Below are 4621 nucleotides of genomic sequence, written 5' to 3' on the forward strand. Positions count from 1 at the left end.
CCTCTGCCTTCCAGGTTCAAGTGATTCTCCTGCCTCAGCCTCCTGAGTAGCTGGGATTACAGGCGCCCATCACAATGGCTGGCTAATTTTTTGTAGTTTTAGTAGAGACAGGGTTTCTCCATGTTGGTCAGGCTGATCTCGAACTCCTGACCTCAAGTGATCCGCCGGCCTTGGCCTCCCCAGGTGCTGGGATTACAGGCTTGAGCCACCATGCCCAGCCCAAAAGGACCTTACTTTATAATGTGTTTGTCTGTCTCTGCCATCAGGATGTCATCTCTGTCCTTTTCACTGCTGTGTCCCCAGAGCCCAGCACAGTGCCTGGCCCAGCAGATGCTCAGTAGATGTCTGTTGAGTAGAGAAGAATCCCTGAGATATGCAGCATGATCATAGCTCAGATCACACCATGGGGAAGAACTTGGACACTGCAGCCTGGTTGTCTCGGTTCAGATGCCACCTCTCATACTATGAAATGTTTGTAAGGCCTGGGAGAAATTGCTTAACCTTGCCTGACTTTTGTTTTCTCATTTGAAAAATGGGGCTGGACATGGTAGCTCATGCCTATAATCCCAGCACTTTGGGAGACCGAGGCAGGAGGATCGCTTGAGGCCAGGAGTTTAATACCAACCTGGGCAATACAGCAAGACCCTGTCACTATTTTCAAAAACATTTTTTCAATTACAGAAAAAAAAGGCCAGGCACAGTGGTTCATGCCTATAATTCCAGCACTTTGGGAGACCAAAGCAGGTGGATCACTTGAGGCCAGGAGTTTTTGAGACCAGCCTGGCCAACATGGCGAAACACCATCTCTACTGAAAATACGAAAAATTAGCTAGGCGTGGTGGCTGCTTAGGAGGCTGGAACTTGGGAGAATCGCTTGAGCCTGGGAGGCAGAGGTTGCAGTGAGCGGAGATCATGCCACTGTACTCCAGCCCGGTCCAGAGTGAGACTTGGTCTCAAAAAAAAAAAGGAAAGACAAATGGGAAAAGACCAGGCACGGTGGCTCACGCCTGTAATCCCAGTACTTTGGGAGGCCAAGGCGGGTGCATCACATGAGGTCAGGAATTAGAGACCAGCCTGACCAACATGGTGAAACCCCATCTCTACTAAGAACACAAAATTAGCTAGGCATGGTGGCCCGCGCCTGTAGTCCCAGCTGCTCGGGAGGCTGAGGCACAAGAATCACTTGAATCTGGGGGCGGGGGAGGTTGCAGTGAGCCCAGATCACACCACTGCACTCCAGCCTGGGCAATAAAAGTGAGACTGTCTCAGAAAAAAAAAAAGGAATAATATTAAGAACATCCCAGCCGGGCGCGGTGGCTCAAGCCTGTAATCCCAGCACTTTGGGAGGCCGAGGTGGGTGGATCACCTGAGGTCGGGAGTTCGAGACCAGCCTGGCCAACATGGTGAAACCCTGTCTCTATTAAAAATACAAAAATTAGTCAGGCATGGTGGCATGCGCCTGTAATCTGACCTACTCAGGAGGCTGAGGCAGGAAAATCGCTTGAACCCAAGAGGTGGAGGTTGCAGTGAGCCGAGACTGCACTACTGCACTCCAGCCTGGGTGGCAAGAGCAAAATTCCATCCCCCTCCAAAAAAAAAAAACAAAACTCTTCACCCCACACACTCACCAAGAGATATCTCAGAGGGAGGGAGTTTGGGTGGCTTGCCACTTGCCCCTCCCACATGGGAATGAGTGCCAAGCACATTCCTTTCTCTGCCTTTATCCTGCAGGGCTCTGATTTAGCCAAGCAGCCTCCAATTCGCTGGAGGGAGGGAGGTGGTTGGAGCCTGCACCCACCAGGGCATTTGCCTTCTGCTCTGACCATTGCTCCGAGCCCAGCCACACTCATTTATATCCCACAAGCAGGAAACTCAAGAAACTGTGGTGGCCGTTCCCTCCCTAGCTCCCCCGACAGAGAAGCAAAAGAGACACGTACACATAGCCGATGATATCAGCATCTGGCTGCTGGTAGAATGCTTTGTCAGCGATCCTTGAGGGAAAGGTTGAGGGAAGGGGTTAGGTGGGGGAAGACAGATGGCAAGACAGACAGGCAGGCAGAAGGTTAGAGAGAGAGAGAGAGACAGCATTAGTACCTCCAGTGGGAGAAGTGTTAGGAAGCATAGTTCTGGAAGGCTCAGCAATGATCCACAGACCCAAATAGGAGAATGGGGACCTTCACCCTGGCCCCAGCGCCTTCTCTAAAATCCATCCCTGATCATGTTACTCCTGTTCAGACACCTTCAGTGGCTCCCCACCGCCCATGTCACTGCCCAGCTCATCAGCCAAGGCCCTTACAATGTGAGCCCACAGGTTCCTGCCTTCTCTCCCACCACTCCCTGGCCCCGTTGCCCAATACATCACATTTTTTTCTTTCGTACCTAGGTCTAGAATGCGCCCCCCTACCGCCTGCCCTTTTTTCTCTGATGACCTCCTAGTCATCTTCCAAAGCCCAAGTCCCAAGACACAGAGTTCCCTCCCTGACCTGTTTCCTTGCTTCCATGGCCTTCGTGCAGAGGGCCCTAGTGTATTCGAGCTCAGTCAAACATGTATGTTTTTCTCCTCTGTGCCCTTTGAGGACGTAAGACTGGGTCCTCCTTATCTCCATCTCCTCAGTGCCTACCCCAGAGCCTGGCATACAGCAGTTCCCTAGACAGAAGGGTAGCTTTCCCCAGAACAGGCCTTTCCCTTCCTGGAAGACTTGTACCTTGAAGGGCACAGCCTCAAAGGCAGGAAGCACTGGGCAATGTTCAGTCATGTCCCCATAGCCCCCCTCATGTCCCCATAGGCCCTCTCATGTCCCCACAGCCCCCTCATGTCCCCACCCTCTCATATCCCACAGCCCCATGTCCCCACAGCCCCCTCATGTCCCCACAGGCCCCTCATGTCCCCACAGCCCCCTCATGTCCCCACCCTCTCATATCCCACAGCCCCATGTCCCCACAGCCCCCTCATGTCCCCACAGGCCCCTCATGTCCCCACAGCCCCCTCATGTCCCCACCCTCTCATGTCCCTACAGCCCCCTCATGTCCCCATGGCCCCCCTCATGTCCCCATTAGCCCCTCTCATGTCCCCACAGCCCCCTCATGTCCACCCTCTCTCATATCCCACAGCCCCATGTCCCCACCCTCCCATGTCCCCACAGCCCCCTCATGTCCCCACCCTCCCATGTCCCCACAGCCCCCTCATGTCCCCACAGCCCTCTCACCGGTTGTTGATCTTGTTCTTCTCTACTTGTTCACTCTGGCGCTGGTTCCACTCCTCCAGGTCTTTCTTGGCCTTCTCCCGCCATTCCTGTTCTGTTACCTTAGACGCAGCATCTAGGACCCCACAGAAGAACGAGCAGCTGCTTTCCAGCTGGGATGCACAGGCCTGTCCACCCCAGCTGCTCCTCCCCTGGCCCCTGCCAGGCAGCCTCAGGACCACACCGGCCCAGTTCCACATTAAGGCATGCAGGGTTCCATGCACTCCAAGGACTCCCCACACATTCCACCCCACACACAGCCCACCCAGCCAACCCCGCCTCAGCCCCGCCCTCACCCAGCTCTTGCAGCCGTTTCCTCTGCTCCTCTCGCCACTTGCGGATGCTCTCAGGCTCCTGGGTCAGCCTGTCAGCCTGGGCAATGGCTGCATAGCCATTGGCAGGACCGTTGGCCTCCTACAACACAAACACGCAGCAGTCTATCCAGCCAGCACACCTGCCCCACTGTCTCTGCTGCCCCTGCTGGGGACTCGCTCATGTCTGGATAATTCGACCTCAAAGCACCTCATACCCACCGTCTCCGGTGACTACACCTATCTTTGCACTTGCTGTTCCCTCTGCCAGCAACACTCTGCCACCTGTGTGACTGCGGGCAAGTTACTCACCCTCTCTGTGCCTGATCATTGCCTCCAGCCCAGTCATAGGTTTTGATACCCCCCAAGCAGGAGACTCAAGAAAGCGTGTGCCAGCCACTTTCTTTGTCATAAAATGGGCTAAATAACAGTATGCACCCTGATGGGAGGACATAAGGATGAAATGAGTTAAAAATATAAAGAACATCGGGCGGGTGGCTCACACCTGTAATCCCAGCACTTTGGGAGGCCGAGGCGGGCGAATCACCTGAAGTTGGGAGTTCAAGACCAGCCTGACCAAAATGGGGAAACCCTGACTGTACTAAAAATACAAAAAATTAGCCGGGCGTGGTGGCGCATGCCTGTAATCCCAGTTACTCCAGAGGCTGAGGCAGGAGAATCGCTTGAACCTGGGAGGCGGAGGTTTCAGTGAGCCAAGATCGCACCATTGCACTCCAGCCTGGGCAACAAGAGCAAAACTCCGTCTCAAAAAATAAATAAATAAAAATAAAATATAAAAATACTGCTTGGCACAGTGAGTCCCTTATGTTACTGTCATTAAAATCTCTCTTGTGGTTGTATCAACTCCTGACACTTAGTCCTAAAAGACCTCACTTTATTTATTTATTTATTTATTTTGAGATGACATGTCCCTGTTTCCCAGGCTAGAGTGCAGTGGCGTGATCTTGGTTCACTGCAACCTCTGCCTTCCAGGTTCAAGTGATTCTCCTGCCTCAGCCTCCTGAGTAGCTGGGGTAACAGGTGCACCACCACACCTGGCTAATTTTT

At 53.4% G+C, this 4621-nt stretch overlaps 1 protein-coding gene across 2 annotated transcripts in view; it reads right to left on the bottom strand.

Annotated features, from left to right (window-relative positions):
* CLTB (clathrin, light chain B) overlaps positions 1-4621 on the bottom strand; it is a 25287-nt gene that overhangs the window by 5866 nt on the left and 14800 nt on the right. Inside the window, exons 3-5 of one of the 2 annotated variants that reach the window (XM_011946818.1) lie at positions 3539-3656; positions 3207-3318; positions 1938-1991 (exon numbers count right to left, since the gene is read on the bottom strand). In XM_011946818.1, coding sequence (XP_011802208.1) covers positions 1938-1991; positions 3207-3318; positions 3539-3656 — 284 coding nt within the window. The remainder of the gene's footprint in view (positions 1-1937; positions 1992-3206; positions 3319-3538; positions 3657-4621) is intronic. The other variant, XM_011946819.1, reaches the window with a different exon arrangement.

Source organism: Colobus angolensis, unplaced genomic scaffold (genome assembly GCF_000951035.1).
Source record: "Colobus angolensis palliatus isolate OR3802 unplaced genomic scaffold, Cang.pa_1.0 Scaffold254, whole genome shotgun sequence".
Lineage (NCBI taxonomy): Eukaryota > Metazoa > Chordata > Mammalia > Primates > Cercopithecidae > Colobus > Colobus angolensis.